General features: G+C 43.8%; 1 protein-coding gene across 1 annotated transcript; it reads right to left on the bottom strand.

The window, feature by feature from the left end:
- Positions 1-1,632: 1,632 nt before the first annotated feature.
- LOC146163491 (uncharacterized) lies at positions 1,633-16,145 on the bottom strand. Its single transcript, XM_083382210.1, has 4 exons — positions 15,959-16,145; positions 14,718-14,942; positions 13,756-13,930; positions 1,633-3,107 (listed from the first exon to the last, which is right to left on the bottom strand). The coding sequence occupies exons 2-4, from the start codon at positions 14,924-14,926 to the stop codon at positions 1,665-1,667; spliced, it is 1,827 nt and encodes a 608-aa protein (XP_083238336.1). The 5' UTR covers positions 14,927-14,942; positions 15,959-16,145; the 3' UTR covers positions 1,633-1,664.
- Positions 16,146-17,288: the final 1,143 nt, after the last annotated feature.

Below are 17,288 nucleotides of genomic sequence, written 5' to 3' on the forward strand. Positions count from 1 at the left end.
CAATTTCTTAGTTCGAACGAATCGAATGATTTTTTAAAATACTAGCCTTATTAATGACTATTTTGACTAAGAAAGAAAAGTCTGAAAAATATTTGCTCCAATTTGAAGCCGTTGTCATCATTTACGTATAAGGGCGAGGAGATATCTTCCTATTTCACACACTCAGTTTGCCTTGTAATAAAAGTTGTTAGTAACAAATGCTGTCATTTATCACAGCAGCTGCCATCAGCGTCAGCTTTCGACAAAAAATTATCAGCAGCGGAGTTCCCATTCTACCTGGTTTTAAGGTTTTAGCTGATAAATCGGTATGAGATAATCTCTAACTAAGCGACTGCAACATGTTTGTTGTTGGGCGGGCCGCGACCGTTAGATGGGCAGCAGGGAGCGGGGACTAAAGCCATTGAGCGGATGGCAAAAGTTAAGTTTAAGATAAAAAATATGTTTATACCAGCAAGACAATGGAGTCGGGGAGAGCTTCGATGCGCCTTTCCTTAATGTCCGGGTGATCCGAGTAGTTATGTTGTGTTCTGAGGACACTTTGTACATTTACCACGATAGAACGCGCTTCGATGCTGCTTACATGAATGCCACCGGCGGCATTATGATAGAAACCAATAGTTCCGTTTTTTGCGTTTACGAAATTCTTGTTCGACATCTCTGTAAGGAAATAGCGCCATCAGCAGTTGATACTTTGTTACCAATTCCCACAACTCTTCATCGATTAGCAAATTATTGCATCTTTAAAAAGAGACAAAAATCATTTTTTTTATTCTTATAGGTGTTGTCATAAAGCAGTAGTAACCTTTGGGCGGAAGTCACGAAGGATTTTAATTGCCCTATTTTGCAACGCTTCCAGGTGTGCTGATGGGTATCAGCTTTTAAATGCAATATTGTAAATATGCTTTAACAAGGCTGTTGTAAAGCAGTTGTAGTTCACGTCTATCCAATATTTCTTAATATTAAACGTTGCTTTTACATTTTTTTGAAATAAAGACCTAATTATTTGATTTATTTAGGGCGATTTTTCGTATTATTAAGCTTACATTATATTCCTTGGTAAGTTTGGCTTTGATTATTGTGAAATTTGTTTTTGCATATTATACCAGGGTCTATGTTTTCCGAGTTATTTTTTGGATTGTATCTCGTGAGGTGTCTATATTACCATGCGAGACATAAAGTACAGTGTCATCACCATTTAGGCTGCAGGTTATGCAAAAATTGGATGTAAGGTTGTTAATATTATAGATCGAGCTAGAATGGGATATCGCATGCGTGCTTGGTCGAAAATATATATTTTTTTTGTGAAATGATTTCTAACTACTTGAGAAATGTTTCCAATGTCAAAGGCCTTAGCCAGATCCGAGAAAACAGTACAAATCTATCTTCGTGTTTGATTGTTATGTTTTATAAATAGTTTCGGTAGTTAAAAAGTTTACTTTTTTTTTAATATTTTTCCGAAAATTCATGTGACTGATATTGATAGGCGTTATGAAATCTGTATTCGAATTTAGTTTTCAAATGCATCCGGCAACAATTGAACTGTATTTTATCTTATGTAAAGAAGTATGCCGCGGGCCATAGCTTTACATTGTAATACCGAGCACACAATCTATATTTGCTCTGAAACAGCTTTATTTCGTTTTGTTCGCACGCTGGCAAAACTTTCACAAACAAGAACAACACGGCGGACATCGCACGTTCAATAAATAGCGACGGTAGGCTTGGTAGCACAGAAACATAACAATCGGGCTGATAGCGAAAGTCAGCACAGAAAAGTTCAGGCTCAGCTCGCGCAGCAGCGCCGCGTAGCGGGCGTCCATCTGCTCGAACCAGTTCGTCTCGCGCCGCAAGATGTCGCACACGCGCAAGGGCAGCTGAGTAAGCGCGAAAGCGACCACAAGCATCGCCAGGAGAAAGTTAATGGAGCGTTCGCGCGTTACTTGGTGGACAGTTTGCCGGTGGATGCGACTGGATCTCCGCCGGACGCTCTTCCCACGTCCGTGAGGCGGCAAGGAGGAGTTCCCTAGCGTTCCAGGGTTGTTTGAGTATGCAAGCGATAGAACTGAGATACCAGACATGCATGCGACCGAAGGGGCGACTGGCGAGAGTGGCGCGCTCTCTGACATAAGGTGGCGATGCGAGGACGCTATAGTGCGGATGCTGCCGTTGTTGGCTGCGATCTTCAGCACAGGGCTCGTCTCGTTCTCGGTGAGGTCTTCGCTGGAGAGCAGGGGCGAGAGGCGAGCGTGGTACTGCATGTAGGACGACTGCGAGAACTGCCGGTCCATGGCGAGGCGGTGCTGGTAGAGCGAGTCGCTTGTGTAGGTGCGGTTGCTTGGCAAACTGTCGGTCGGGTAATTGTGCGTGTGCTCGACGATCGGTGCCAAGTCCAGGTCCTGTGCGCGCGCGTTCAGCGTTCCCCCAGCCTCGCTGCCGGGCTGCGGCGATCCTTTTCCCGCGTAGCGCTCCAGCTCCCGAAGTGCGCGGGCGAGTCTGCGGGCGATGGCGATGCAAAGTCCCGCGCAGGTCGCCACCGGGACGAAGAAGTAGAGCGCGAAGATCCACCAGTGCCTAAAAGCGGCGTAGAAGGCCATGAACTTGGCCAGCAACGACGGGAGACCTTTCCACGAGCCCGAGCCGCTTTCAACGCACACGCGATACTCGACGCTGACCCGCGTTGTCGTGCTATTGTCAGGCTTAATAGGAAGGCGCGCCACTACGTTCCTAATATCCCCCTTTGACGCGTCTTCGTACGTGGACATGGCCTTCATTAAGCGAGCGTTTGCTTCGGCGCTTCTCCGCAGCAGTTCAATGTACTCTTCCCTTTGGAAGGTGACGCCTCTTTCTCCGTTACTCGTCCACCTTGATTCATCAAAAACGACCGGCGGATCGCGAACTAGTGCCTTTGCAGCTCGCGTCTCTCTCATCAGCATCTCGGGCGCGGCGAGCAGCATGCAGCCCAGCCAGAGCACCAGCAGCTTGCAGGCGCCTCTGACGCGTGAATCCCGCGTGGCGTCACCGCGATCGCGACCCACGTGACCTGCGCAGCGCAGCCGATCGATGGCCAGTGCGCAGTAGCTGAAGACGGTGGCGGCCAGTAGAAGAGCCTGAAAAAGCACCGAAAGATAAATAATTGATTGTTCGCTGACGATAGGGAATGCTGTGCGTTAGATATGGAAAAGCTGCTGCTCAGGGCATTTCATTGAAAATTATAATTTTTTATACAGGTCGCCGTTTACCTTAATTACGACTAAATAAAGTGTTATCCATTTAGTTTCAAAATGGCTTAACGGTGTTGTTATAATAATAATAGGTCAGCAACTGTGAAAAAAATTAAATTATTGTGGACATCTAATAAACCCGCTATATATTTATTAGAAATGTTATAACTATCAATATTATAAGAAGGCAGGAAAGCTTGTTATTTTTAGCATGACAATTCTTCTTTCAGTTGTGCCACATAATTTACGGATTAATATGTTGACCAATCAATTGTGCCTTAGGTAACCTGCCTGCAATTGGCTCGTTTGTTAAGTGTGCTCAGTGCACTGATTGAAAATCACATTTTTTCTAGATAGGTCGCCCCGATTACCTCAGCTTGACCATATAAACTGTTAGTCAATTATATCTTAAGTGACGTAACCCTGTTGTTAAAATAATAAATAATTAATTGAGCAATTGAGCAACACCTGTAAAAAGGTACAATTTTTTCGGTGTGTAATTTAATGAACATGTTGTATTTATATCTACGTTAAGTTTTAGAAGGTATAAGAAAAGTTTATTGATTTTAGCATGGAAATTTGTCTTTCACTTGTGGCACATAATTTACGGATCAATATGTAGCGTCAATCCATTGTGCCTTCAATTAAAATGGTCCAATCACTCGACACTCTCCTTTCAAACGTTAATTAGACTGAAAAGTTATAATTTGTAAGGCAATAAAATAAAGTGTTAAAATGTAGAACCGCATAAATATAAACTTGAACGTGCTTGTAATCGCCGAAACAACTGTTCCGAGTTGTAAAACTTTTTTCGCGACACCAAAACGGCAACGTTGTGCAATTAGCGTCGCAATAAACGCTAATCAGCTTTAAAGGCGAACGATCTCAAGGGTGTCGCGCGACATATGGCGTGTCGCGTTCGGCGTCAAGGCGACTGTCGCGACAATAAAACCAAGCTAATCGCGTCCGGCGCTAAATCCCGCGCGACAACAAAACGCTTAAAAACGAGCAAACAAGATTTGCAAGACAAGTAGAGCTGCGAAATTCGGCAACCGACGCGTGTAGAGCAATTAGGGAAAGTCGAACATTAGTTAAGTTAAGGTAATCCAAGAAACACGAACAACCAGCTAGTAAAATTTTGCAGGTACGTTTACGATCTATTAGATTTGAAACTTTGAAGCTGGGATCCGTACTCGTTTTGAACGCTACTCTATATTTTAGGGTTACTATTTTTAAACGGTAAAATCTCGCACATATTGATGTGGGTTGGATATTGGATAATCACCTCCAGCGGCACCAACAATGTTAAACATATTTGCAAGTTTTTTTTCTCCACACAGCCCGTTCTAATTTTCCTACAAAGTGGATTGATCACGGTAAAAAATGCCCTCACCCTCACAGACGCATAGCGCAATATCAAAACCCCAACATGTCTGGAAAAATCTGGGCGTATAGGTATGACAACCTTGGTCTATTTCTTAATTCTAAAATCAAGAAAAGAGCGATTAGGCTTTGACAGCTTTAGTGTGTCGAATCCATTATTTCTTTAAAGTTTTGTTTGCATTTCGAAACCCTAATAAAGCATGAATAACCAAATGCTTCAATTTTAGAAAGTAAATGTAACAAAGCGTGTGATTCTCATTTAAGCCCCAATCAAATCTCATTTAGTTGTTTCACCAACTTGTTCGCAACATTGTCTTAATAATACCAAAATATAAGTGTGCTTGTTTACTAACTAAAAAAAATCCGGTTGTCTATTGAAATAAAAACTGGTCGCGAAACAATATTTTAGCAACAAATTAGATCGGTGTGTAGGACTTGGTTCGAAAGGGAGGAATATTTGACCTTTTGCATGTTCTAGTTAAATGTCTGTTCGGGCCATTAACCCTCATGGCACGATAAGGGTTTGGAGATAAGGTTGACCAGTAGACATCCAGAGAAACCGGCCAAGACGTAAAATAAACCACTAAAAAGTGGCTATAAACTGGAGTTAAAGCGACGAGCAAACGTATATTCGTGTTCATTGCGCGAGGAGTAGCACCAATCAAACTTTCACCCATTCACAACGCTTCAAACACATATTGCCCCTGATTTTGACCTGCAGACGAACGAAGCTCGTGGGAAATCAAGCGGCGCGACGAAACTCGTCGACAAGTGCAAATCGAAATTCAGTCGGCGGCGGGGACGTGAAATCGCTGCGACAAGACAATCGATGCCGCATATGCCGCCTTTGGCAACCGGCCGCGGTATGTGACAGTAATTCGACGGGACGGAAAGAGATTTTTTGGGAATGCCACAGTAAAAATTATTTTTGTACGATTTTTTTTTAATTAGAATTAACGCCGGGAAACGAGTATGTAAAGTGGGGATGGCCAATATACCGATTCCAGCATCGGTACTCTCGATACTATACAGTGTGATATCGCTACCAATACAATGAAAAAAATTTGGTTTGACCATCTAAGTCACGTCAAACGATCCCGCACATGAATTTTAGCCTGGAATGCAAGTTTAACCACAAAGAAATCTTTTCAGCATTTTGCTTTAAAACACAATATCTTCTCTATATTTGGAGGAATTTATAACTTTATCACAGGAGTTGCATGACTTCTGCATGTCTTTATTACAACTCTTTTTTTTTCGTTTGAATTAGTCCTAGAATTGTTATCATATTATTGGGACAAAATATCTAGTATCATTATTGTATTCAATTACAAAATTTTGGAAATGTGCCACGTGAACACCAAACAAACAAACTTCAACGCCAAAAACCAAACGTTTTCTACGTAGACACTTTTTTACCTTTCAAAAGTTATACTGTCAGCTTATACATACGAATTTCCTGTAGCACGCAATGCTATATGTATCCCTATTTAAGGCTTAAATAAGTTCGGGGATATTTCAGCCCTTGGGAGTTAATTTCTTCCTGTTAAATTGCAATGAGCGGAGTGAGTCGATAGCGAGACAATGAAACAAAATCGATTGCAATATATCCGCAATGCGATCAAATCAAGTCGAAGAGATATCGAATGTGGAATTTGTTCAAGCCGCCATTATCCCCGGCTTGTCATTAGTCTCGTGCGTTCAATAATCTCGAATCCCAATAGAATGCCTTTAAATTATAAATCGTGGTTTTGTTTCTAAATAATCCAAGTTTCAAAACACAGTTCGAAATAAGATCAGTCACTGATCCTAAAAGATGTAACAACATGTAGTTTTGATAAAAACATAGAAGAAAAAAAATCCCCATCCTTGAACTAGGACAAATGACTGAAGTAGCATTTTAAAGGATCAATCCTCCATTTTACGTGGTTTAAAATCTCTGAATTTTACTTGATTACCAGCAACGGCCATTTTTGTGCGCACAAAGGGCCTACAATTTAAGTTACTGAGAATATAGTTTGTTGGTGAACCTAAATACGGTTACATGGTTGGCGTCAGCTGCAGACAAACCGTCCGTCAACATTGCAACAGTTCCAACAGCAGTAGCCCGTCACATACCACCATTAGAACTTAAACGTGCATATTTTCGCCGGGTTAAAATCTCAAAACTGAGGGACTCGAGATGACGGGGCGCCTCTAATCGGGCGTGACGACCCGTGACCGATTGACAAAGGCAAGAGGTCGAGCCCCTCGCTAATACTTAATTGCCGTGAACGATGCGCTACACACTTTCCGACTGTTGTCCGTCAAACAAACGAGGTTAACGCGTCGTCGTGGTCGTCCTATCAAGCAGATAGCGATCGAGAATCGTCTGGCGTGGCGAACCGTACTGACGCTCCGCTGTCGCAATGCAAAAACCGCACCGTTCATTTTCTGCCGCTTTTCGACAGCCGTGTAATGAAACCAATGCATGGAATGCAGCTGAAATTTTCGTTTTTTAACTATATTTTGTCGACTAAATAGGAAATCGACCCGACAAGTGTTCAAAACATTTTTCAGAAAAGTACAAACAGTAAAGCATATCTTTATGGAATCCCAAATCATTGGCAGCATATTTAAAGGCTGGTGTCGCTTTAATCAGGTTTGTAATTAAAAGGTACACTTATTTTGCACTATAGGTTACGTTAATTATGTCAATTGCGCAAAATAACAATATTGTAACTTCCAAACTTTAAAGACAGTCCCTATAAAAGAAGATTTTTTCCCCTTCGCAACACACCTTTCATACACTTATAAACCACATCCGATCGCTTGCTGGGCAAAACAAAGTACCGCCGAACATTTCGGGCCCAATTCGCACGCTCCACAAAAAGCGGGCAAGTCTTTAAGCCGATCGCCCATTGTCCGCGCAATCTCCGGCCGGTTATCTCGGCATTAAGAATCGGTGCCAAGCAGCAGCGCCAGGCCACAGCTTGACTTGTTACCGGGCAAAAGGCGAAGAGGCACGACCCCGTTTCACACCGCCCGGCGCAGCCCTTTTAAGCCTTTTATCCGAATCAGGCTGCTTTGAATGCGCCGGTGACTGTCGCAACTACGGGGCAGCTCATGAAAGCCGACCAAGGGATTTTCGATTGGGCGTAATTGATCCCCTCCGATAGAATCTGGTTCAGAACTTCAGCCGGATAAGAGTGCCGGTCGCGGCGGCATCAAACAGTCAAAGCGATTGACCAATGCGGGAAAATTTCGCACCGCGAAAAAAAAATATATAGGCCGTCTAATGAGCTCGGCATACCCTTTGGTAATCGGAAATCTGCTCCAAAAAGTTTGATTTTTTTTAAGTTGGCGCCCCTGTGATAAGCAGGCGAACATAGTTTACAAGTGCCGATAAAATAAGTCACGTAGAGCCCGCATAAATCCCAAGCGCAGGTAATCGCATGCCCAGCCAACTCCAAGATCTCCAAGCGAGCGCCAAAGAATCCGTCAAGCGCGTGATTTCAGTCAAAAATAAATTGCGCGCTTTTTCGACCTGCCCAACTGCCGTCAGCGCCCGGCCGTGACTAATCGCACCCCCTTGCTTCCCCCCCCCTGCCCTGACCACATAATGAATAATTATCTCGATTCTCGCCCAAATGCCAAGTTCGAGTGCGATGCAGATTCGCTCGGAGATCGCGCGAAGTGTATTTCGGGCTCAGTTTACCCGCGTGGGTCGTACATCAGCATTAGGTTGATGGATTACACTGCGTGGGTCGAACCGACGATGCCCATTTCGACTTGTTTACTCTTTTTTCGGGTGTGTGGCGTTTCAAAACCAGGGGGTGTTGTTGTCTTACAGGCTGCAAGCAGGATTCCGGGGTGGTTTTGTCGTCTTATGTTTATGGAATGTATTCATTACAAAATATTATAACATCACTATATCTAGGTTAAGGGTGCAATTAATTTGTGCAGCTCTTGGAAATTATTCGGAATCGGCTGGCATCAGTGAAAGTATTTATAAGTTTATTTACAAATTTATTTATTACTACATGATTATATTTTCTTGTTCTAAATGTGTGAAGGAAGTATAAATTATTCTGTACGCACAGGCCAAGCAATCCATCAAGGTCGGCGGTTTTTCCGGGGACTAATAAATCAGCTAAATTACTCTGGCCGGTGGTCCCCATACCCTATCCAGGAAAAGTAAACATCAAGAAATGCGTTTGTTTTTCCACGAAACAACAACAAACTGCGGCACAAAGCGACGAGGGGCAGCAAAATCCTCTCGGATTCCACAGCGAGAAATTTCTGATCAGCGACGAAGCGAGACGCGAAGTTTCGACCGCCATAAGGGGCCCTTGCTACCAACCAGTCCAACACAATGCACAAAAATCCAAAGCTTCGCAGCCGAGCGCCGCTGAATGGATGCGACAGGCAAGAGCCCCGGACGCAGCAGCACCACTAATGGATTTTCGGGGGGGCGGGCCCTTCCTTTAGTCGGAATGTTTCCAATTTCGCTTGTCAGTGGGCGAAATCAGCCAAACAAAAGGATTCCTCCCAGGCTCGCGTTTTGCTCAGCTGCGCCCGCTGCACCTTTTCAGGCGCCCGCGCCCAATCCCAGATTGGCCTGTCATTCAGTAGAATCATCAACAGCAGGGATCTTTTGTTTCCGTTCTTTGCCCAGAGCCCCTTTTTATGTCGTTCGCATGTCAATTAACGCGCGCCGGGCAAACAAATAAACAGAGTTTTGTTCGTGTCTTGGCTCTTGGGACAAAGCGGCTTTGCTCCCGCGGGGTAACGAGAAGGCGACAAATTGCGGGAAACGAGTAGAAAGGGCGTGGTTGCGAGGAAAATAATCGGCTTTTGTAAATTGAAGCAAAATTGTGGTGTGAACCAACATTCGCTCAAAGAGATTGTTTTGTTTAAAGAATCAGTGCACTAAAAAATGCCATTCCTTTTAAAAGCTTGAAAAGCGACTAAAGGTGTTGGGTTTGACAATTGCTGCCTGTAGAGAGATAACTTGCTTTGAAACTGAGCAAATTAACTATTTTAAAAGTATGTTAAGTCCTGACCTTAAGTCATACGCAAAATAATTTGTTTTGTCCGGTTATTTTACAACAAATTGCAAATTCAGCAGTGCACAATAAATGTAGCGATGGCTAGGAGTGCAGCAACGTATTTATCATGGATTAATTACTTTCGCTTGATAACAACAAAATGAAACTGCCATAAAACACTCCCAAGTATGTTTCAATAACACGGGGTGGTTTGTAGCACTATGACTGCCTACAACAAAATATTATGATATTTGCTTGAAATTAAAGCCTAAACAAAGGTTTAACCTCAAAGTCGAAGTTAGTAACGAAACAGCAAAACTAACTCCTACCTTTATTGCCAAACAACAGCTACAATATGCTTATTTAAAAATATGGTTTCCGTTGACCAGCCGCAAGGCTTATTGCTAAGCAAAACACTTATTAATTTTGGTTCGGCCACAATATGTTTATCTAAAAATATGTTTTTCGTTGACCTGACCACAAGGCTTCAGCCTAACAAAAAAAATAAATGTTCTTTGGGTAAACGAAAAAACCCGAACATACCAAGAAGTCGGGAGTTTTGTTAACGTACGTACACGATAGATAAGTTTGCATGGCCTTTGCGCACAAAGCCTCCCTTTCCATTTAAAGATTTTGTGTGTACAACGACACAAAAGCAGGGTGAAAAAACGACTGCTTTCAATGCGACAGTGCAAACCAGCCTTTTAAAATATTTGCATAAATATATGTAGTTGTTGCTTTCGGTATAATTACTAACGTAAATGTTACAATGAATTACACTGGGATTGGCAGTAGCGTCAAACTTTTATCACCCAAAGTGCTTCTACATGTTTACCGACATTATGCAGAGCTTGTTTGCCTGGGAGCGAGTCAATTTCACGTCACGTTACGGTTATTAAAACAGAACGCCGGTCACCGGTGTGGCAGGAGATATAGAGTTGTAATGGGCGGCACAAATCGCTCAAAACGGCGACCACAATCAACGAAAGCGCGTTTGAAGTTGTCGCTAACAGGGGCCACTTACATGCCGCTGCCCTCTTCGGTAAAACGGTTCACAGCAAAGGGAAAGTGAGCAAGTACTCGGTTTAACTGTGTGTGCGTATCGATCAGCTGTTTTCAGCTGGTGCGTTTGGGCGTTTGTTCAGCCGCGGGAAGACTGTCGATTGGTATTCCAAAACAAACAAGTCCTCACCCGCTGTGATGTAACGGCGTTGGCGACAGGAAATTTGTCGTCTTTCGATGAGTTTCGCCGACTGGGAGTTTTTTCTTAATTTTAAACTCGTTTAAGAGCATCTATATTGGTGCGATTGTTTACATTATTGAGTTGTTCGCGAACTATGACGTCACACAACAGGGCGCTTTGAAGTTTAGTTAACGCCGTCGGTTCGGCGCTAAATCGCCCCACTTGTCAAAACAGCGGCCCAGACAATCGCCATTCGCCTTGAACTGTCAAGGCGAAGTTCGTTTTCCCTCCAAAACGCGCCTTTCGCTCCGAAAAAGTGTGAAATCGTCCCATAACGCTATATGCACGGCCGTCACCGGACACCATTGAAAAGAGCGGACGACGCTGCCTAATTGGGCCTTCCTTACGGCAGGGAGACGAGAACCGTGTGAAAAACTAGCAGCACCCGCCTTCCAACGTGCCTTTTGACAGAAAAAGCAGCTCAAAGGGACAACAGTCCAAGGCCATTTCGTAGAGCGTTGGGTTGCCACTATTCTACCCCATCTTGTAGGCCGGTTTCCCTCTGGCTGCTTTTAAAAAAAACGACAATCGCCTTTGCAGGCAACTTCCCAGGCTAAAGTTGGCCAAAAACAGTAAAACGTATAATACGAAAAGGTTCTGGCTTATAAACTGGCCGAGAATGTTGACTTACTCTGTTGGTACATTCTCGTGAATCCCGTATGCCAGTTTCTTTCCAACTGCTTTAAAAATACTGCCATTTTTGCAAGCAAAATCCTAATCGCGGCAACAAATCATGGAAATGTAAATGGTTCTGGTCGGTAAACTGGCCGAGATTGTCGAATGACCCTGTTAGTACACTCTCTTTATGCGTTGGAAAGTCGTCGGAAAGGCAGCGCGGCCGATTCGATTACGCGCAAGCCGGCGATCGGATTTCACAGAGGATTTCATCGGCATCTTTGAGCGGCCGAAAACGGGCTGCCGACGCGCCCGGCAACCGCCAGTGCGTAATCCCCTTTTTGTTTTAATTGGCGATCGCAATAGCGTGCGTCCCAGTCCAGGAATTTCTGTGTCAATCCGGTTTCGTCGCGCGCGCCAAAGGCCTGTAATTACACACGGCCGAAGAGCGGGGACAACAGGCAGCGATTTGTGTGAAAGCGCGCCCGTTTTTACTTTCTCGCGAAGGGTAAAAGGTGGCGGCACCACGAACAATGGAATCCCACTTATTTGCCAGAGAAAGGGAAAACGGCTTTGTTGTTGTGCAGCCGAGACTATCGCAACGAGGTGTAAACACCGGAAGTTAGGCAAATGGAGGCGCATTGGTTTTAATAGAATGGACCAAATTTAAAAGGCCCTTTCGAACAGCAAAACCTTAGTTGTAACACAACAACGGCCTCTTGCGCTTTTCAACTCAGTACACAAAAGATACAATACAATGCACATAAGAAAAGTTCCCCTAAGCCCTGACTAGGGCCTAATATTAAACGAAAATGACTCTCGTAAATGACCAGGACTTAGAGAAGTTGTTACTTTTTTTCTGCATTAGATTATGCCGAGCTCTGACGATCGGCAAATTTATGTCCCGGACATCTGCAAGGCTTAACGCCCTGGACTTCAAAGAACAAATCCGCAACTACCCGAAAACAGTGTGAACTGCACTAATCCGTCTGGTCCCTAACTCGCAGTAAATTTGTCAACACCCTTCAAAGCCACAGTCTGACAAGTAACAAGGGCCACAACAGCCAGCAACGGAAGAGGGTCTCCCGCAAGAAGCCTTAATATAAATATTACGTTCGAACAGGCCAGTTAATAAGACCGCACTGGGTCTCTATTTGCAACAGATTTCTTGCTTTAATGCATTGTACATTATCTCACCTCTGTGGTCAGTTTGCAAGCTGGCTATTCTAAAACCACCTTTTTGCGAAAAGAGTACGAACATTTTTTTCCCTAATAGTAGACTCCCGTTTAGGAAAATTGTTTTATGAACTGTGCCACCAATTAAGCTAGTCAACATGCTGTCTGCTGTAAATAAACCTCGGTGAAAATAGGACATGACAAAACCAGACAAAAAAGAGCCGATTACATTTAAAGTGGCCATTACAACCGGCCTATTGGTGTACATGTCGATTATGTTTAGTGGGCTTAGCGCTTAACTATCAAGGGAGCCTATCATCCACGCGACAACGATGAAAACAAGTCCCCAAACGGACGACTTTAATCAACCGATACACTTTCCCGTGAGTGATCTCGCGTTTGCATCTAGCCCTGATTGCAACAACTGCTCGACCTCTAGTCGTTTGTACCAAGGCAAAGGGCTCTGCAAGGCCAGCGAGGTGTCTGCTCGGCAGAAAGAGAAGCGAAAAGTAATTACTAATTGGACGTAATAGCGGGCAATTGACGCCAAAATAACGATGGGCAAACACTTCAGATTTTTGCGATTACGACATGATTACGGCACGCGTGGGCCACACAAGCACAAACACTTCCGACCTGGCCTTAAAATAAGCGTTTCGAATCGCACTTTTACGTTTTGTACGTTTGTGTACAGTCGTTCACAAGTTGGCCAATAAAAGAAGTTTCAGTGCTCAGCACATCAAGTTTGATTTTTCTTCCCATTCGACGATTAATGCAATGCACACGCAAATCATAAAGTAAGAAACGTCAGGCATTAGGAGAAGAAACAGCCCTAAACCACAAGTGGTTATGCAAAGAGACTGACGCTGACTTAAGTCCTAAACTTAATTTCGAATAACACCAATCGCCGAAAAACGTTTTTTTAAATCGCACTTTTTACGTTTCGTTGATACGTTTTTGTGCATTTCCACAGTCGTTCACAAGTTTATTCAAGAAAAGCAGTTTCAGTGCCCATAGCATACATAAATTAGGTCTTACTGTGTGCATTTCGAAATTCGACTAACACAAAACGCCGAACCTCGCTCACCTCAATATATGACGTCATGCGGCACGTGACGTCGCCGAAGATCCACTCGCGCGTGACGAGCGCCATCACGGAGCGGTAGGCGATGGCGGGCAGACAGGTGCACACGTAGGCCAGCTGAGCCGCGCTGCAGTTGGCCAAAATGACGTAGGCAGATGAAAGCGGCGCGTTCCGATGGCTTTGCGGGAAAATAGAGAAACACAGTTTGGACTTAAGCCGGGCGAAATCCAAAAATAAAAGGTTGACCGGGGGTTCTAACGAATACCGACAGAAACCCCTTCGCATACCGAAATGATAATTTTGAAATAGCGTAGAAAACATTGGGGTTCTTGGTTTACAAAACTACGTCACTTTTTGTAGTGATTTTATTGTTACTATAGTGTCCTATACTTCCAATTAAAAAAAAACATGTATTCGTTACGTTGCTGTTACGACACATAAATTCCATTCGTAGTTATGACAATTATTATCAAGATTGATATGACGTAAAAGTCGTCGTTTGGCCCTAATTAGTATCTTGAGGGGGATACAAGTTGCTGGATAACCAGGTTACAAATAGTGGCGGTGATGAAAAAATGCCAAGAAACGTCGGAATAGTATAAAACGTCAAGTCTCATTTTATCTGGATTGGTCAGAAATGTTTAAACACAAATTTGAATCAACGAACACAATCACTCTTTTATTCGTATTTTTGTTTACATTGTTGTAGCCCTGTTTTAACAACCCTTGCCTTGGATACCATTGCTGAATTACAAGAAACACGGCGCGCAATGTTACAGCCGCGACGCCGAGCCACCCCTGGTTAATGTTTCCCTTTTACCGCGTGAAAGATGACGACATTGCGCCGAAGAACCGCGACAGGGAAAGTCGCTCACGTCACCTGTGGCCCTTATCCCCCCTTCCCGGGCGCGTTAATATTTTATAACGAGCACAGAAATCGGCGGAGGCGGCGAAACAAAAGGCACCTTTGTCGACGCGACGAGAAACACAGCACGAGCAGGTGGCCGATAAAGCCGGCGAGGAAAATCGCTCCGAAAACGACCAGGACGGTGATGGCTGTCACTCTGGTTGACTCTGCTACAGCAAGAGAGTCAGCGTCCGCAGTGGATGGTGACCCTTCGCTCGGCCCCGAGTCAAACGGCGAAAGGCTGTAGAAGACCTCCTTGGTATCCATGTTCCTCTGGTGTTTTCTGGCGAAAGAGTGGCGTTATAGTTTGGCTGGTTTGCAATGCCGGTCCTATATAGGCTACTGCATAAAAGCGCCAAGCTCAATTCTAATTAGGACTGAAAACAAAATAGTTATAAAAAACAAGAAAGTAGCCTTTGTGCCCTTTTGTCACTCCTTGGATTTTAAAATAACAGCTCAAAGGCCATTTCCTTCCCTTTTTGTTGAATCATGGTTCCTTTTAATTAACCACACACAAACTCGCGTAATACTACCCCTTGTTAATCGTTTTACCTGTCAGTTTGTTCGATTTTAAAGTGTATGAGGTCTCATGTAAAATAATGGCACAGAGGTTATGAGTTAAACTATGAATAAACACAGTTTTACACATTGCATTCCTTCTGCCAAGTTAAAACAGGAAATAGGTGGCAGTCACAATAGGTAAACCAATATTCGAATTTGATGCCTCTCGCAAAACAAAACGGCAGTAAACCTTGTCAGAAAAGCCCTCTCACTGGAAAGGTAATGCGATCGTCGTCTGGCTGAGGTGTTCGCGGCACTTTTACAACCTATTTTTACCGGTGACTCAATGTTGTACTTTCGAGTGGACCCATTTTGTTCAAAGGCGAGCCCAATGAGGTCATGGAAATAAGCCATTGCGGAACTGATCTCTACAAAAGCGCGCCAAACTGAGTCACAAACGATTAATTTCAAAAAGCAAATGGGGCCTATTAGGATTTGAACACGGAAAGCGACTGACTACTTATAAAACGCAATTTGGATAATCGCCCGAAACGACCTACATTTCTAGATCGCATTTTGACCGTGAATTGCCCTGTTTTCTTTCCACTTGATTTCAAGCACCCTTTACACTCTCAATGAAACTAGGAATGTGGTTCGCTAAGTTTATAACCTAAGAAAGTCGAACGTAAAACCAACCCACATGTCTTGTTTTTTGTTGCTGTTTGTGAGACATTCATTGCAATTTCGAAGAAACAGCAAAAACACACATACACAACTTGAGGTTATAATTACACTTACCAATCTTCTTGTAAGGGTATTCCAAGCTCTCTTGTCGTTGGTGTAATCCTCAAATAATCGCCGCTCTCATGCCCAAGTGCTACAGCAAAACGTTAACAGGCGGATCTAATACCTTGCAAAAACAAAGCACACGTACATAACACGTACGCACATGAGTCTCATGTGAAGACAACTGAAATCGATTGCCATCCCTCGGCCCTATTCTCATGGCAAATTCTCGCTTTTTACCTTTTCTCTGTACGGTTGGCTGTGAGGGGGCAACCAGTAATTAGCCGGGCAGCAGACAACAAACAAGCTTTGAATGAAGCGTTACTTTTGTCAGCTCGCACTTTCGCCGGCCGAACACAAACCGGTAAGTTGATACGCAAACTGTTCTCGACCAAAATTCCCTTGTCAGTCTATTAGGTAGCTTTATACGTTCGCTATGACACTCCTAAACAACCTACTGCACCGGTCAAAGTGAATGTTTAAACCAGGGATGGCTATCCTATGCTGCATGCACCAACAGGGGCGCATTGGACGATTACAAGTGGCGCAATAAACCACATAGATAAAAAGTGAAATAGCATACTGCTCGAAATAGCTTAAACACGCCGAATAACAGAAATAACTTTAAAACAGCAATGCTTTTTGTTTGTTTGGCATCTATTACCTATCTACTTGAAACAAAAAAAAGTTTCTGTGCCGCATCTTCCGTAAAAGTGAAAAATTGGCGTATTGGAACAAATGTTGGCCCTGGTTTAAATTACCTACTTTATGAACGTAAAAATATTATTTACAACTTCATTTACAAACTACAGTCTGTTCACTGAAGCCTCTCCACAGCAGGCTCGCTAGACTGTTTTTCAGAAACTGCGGGCAATCATCTTCGGCGAGGCTATTCAGAAAACCGTTTCACTCACGTTTTCGTTGTCTAAGAAGCCTGCTTTGAAGTTGAACGGCATGAACGCGCACGCAAAGGCGACTGTGCGTTCGCTTATTCGCCGAACGGGCTAAATCGTGAAAAGCGAAATGGCCAATTTGCACGCCGCCTGTGCTTTCGGGCAAGCGGGAAACGCCTCGCAGCCTTTGCGGTGGCGTTTAACTGTGGGAAAGCGGAAAAGCAGGCGCCCGGTTTACAAGAAAACGCGCTATTCTGGCCCCGTTAACTTCATCAGACTTAAAAAGCAATCTCCGTTAACAAACAATCTAACTGACAGTCACAGAGAATCGTACAAGTAGCTAATACAAACTAACAACTTTAGGCTTTCTGTAGTTGAACAAGTTGCAGCAGGTTTTTGTTTCTAAGATTACAAGCGACTGCTGTCCGGCTCTACGTTTTTCCTCCCTC

Source organism: Ascidiella aspersa, chromosome 2, assembly GCF_963924565.1.
Source record: "Ascidiella aspersa chromosome 2, kaAscAspe10.2, whole genome shotgun sequence".
NCBI lineage: Eukaryota > Metazoa > Chordata > Ascidiacea > Phlebobranchia > Ascidiidae > Ascidiella > Ascidiella aspersa.